This window comes from Sardina pilchardus, chromosome 13, assembly GCF_963854185.1.
Source record: "Sardina pilchardus chromosome 13, fSarPil1.1, whole genome shotgun sequence".
In the NCBI taxonomy this organism is placed as follows: domain Eukaryota; kingdom Metazoa; phylum Chordata; class Actinopteri; order Clupeiformes; family Clupeidae; genus Sardina; species Sardina pilchardus.
The window spans coordinates 11,980,498-11,981,728 of NC_085006.1; the positions used below are offsets into that span (position 1 = coordinate 11,980,498).

Below are 1,231 nucleotides of genomic sequence, written 5' to 3' on the forward strand. Positions count from 1 at the left end.
ATGGAGGACGTCTCAAATGCATCATTGAAAGAAATTATGGTACAGACTGGTTTCTCAAATGTGTCCTCTGTTTTCATTTTGCAAGGCTTCAATCTGCCTTCTGCCAGTGTTATCCCTGCCTTTCTATTTGCCAGTCTGAACTACATGCTCATTCTCTTCTGCAACCTTGTGCTCCTCCTCACCATTCTCTTAAACAAAAGCCTGCATCAGCCAATGTACTTGTTGCTGCTGAACTTACCCATCAATGATATTATAGGCTCTACTGCTCTTTTTCCACAGGTTATAAATGAACTACTGTTTGACTCGAGGCGTATATCATACACTGCCTGTATTATCCAGGCTTTTCTAATTCATATCTATGGAGCAGGCTCTGTATTCATATTGACTGCAATGGCTTATGACCGATATGTTGCTATATGTTGTCCATTACGATATAGAATAATTATGAGTAATGCTCATGTTATGAGAATAATTACGTTGATGTGGTTATGTAACTTGTTTTTGATTGTTTTTCTGTTTTACCTTCTTTTGCGATTGCCTCTCTGTAGCTTCCAAATGCCACACTCTTATTGTGACAATCCCTCACTTCTTAGACTTGTCTGTGCTGACACAACTATTAACAACATTTATGGTCTGGCAATGGTAGCAATAACACAAGTGGTAGCTCTTGGAATAATTTTCATCTCATACATTCAGATCCTGGTTGCTTGTTTCAGAAGTAAAAGGGCAGACACTAAAACCAAAGCTCTACAGACTTGTGCAACACATTTGATTGTGTTTCTGCTTTTGGAATGCTTGGGACTTTTTACAATTATTTCTTACAGGATACCAAATCTTTCCCCTCAATCAAGACGGTTCATTGGTGTTTCAACTATGGTATTTCCTCCGACTTTAAACCCAATTATTTATGGCCTAAAGACAAAAGAAATCAAAGACAAAACCTTTCAATTTTTTAGTTTTAAAAAAATTCTCCCAGGTGTGAGTTGAGGGCTGATGAATTTGTTAGGCTGCTACACATACATGCAAGAGATAATATTTCAATGTTACAGTAATACAGAAATGTTGAAATATTGGAAGATAAAGTAAATATGCCCCATGCAATCCTAAGAAATAGCCTACTGTCTACTCACAGGTGATATCCTAATTCAGCTCCCCTAAATGCAAGCCCAGATGTTTTTCTCTTCATTTTAACTCCATTTTAAGTCTTATTGACAAATTTTGATTTGTGAAA

At 36.9% G+C, this 1,231-nt stretch overlaps 1 protein-coding gene across 1 annotated transcript; it reads left to right on the forward strand.

The window, feature by feature from the left end:
• Positions 1 to 987, forward strand: LOC134100096 (olfactory receptor 52E8-like). The gene has a single exon (XM_062553145.1). The coding sequence runs from the start codon at positions 1 to 3 to the stop codon at positions 985 to 987; it is 987 nt and encodes a 328-aa protein (XP_062409129.1).
• Positions 988 to 1,231: the final 244 nt, after the last annotated feature.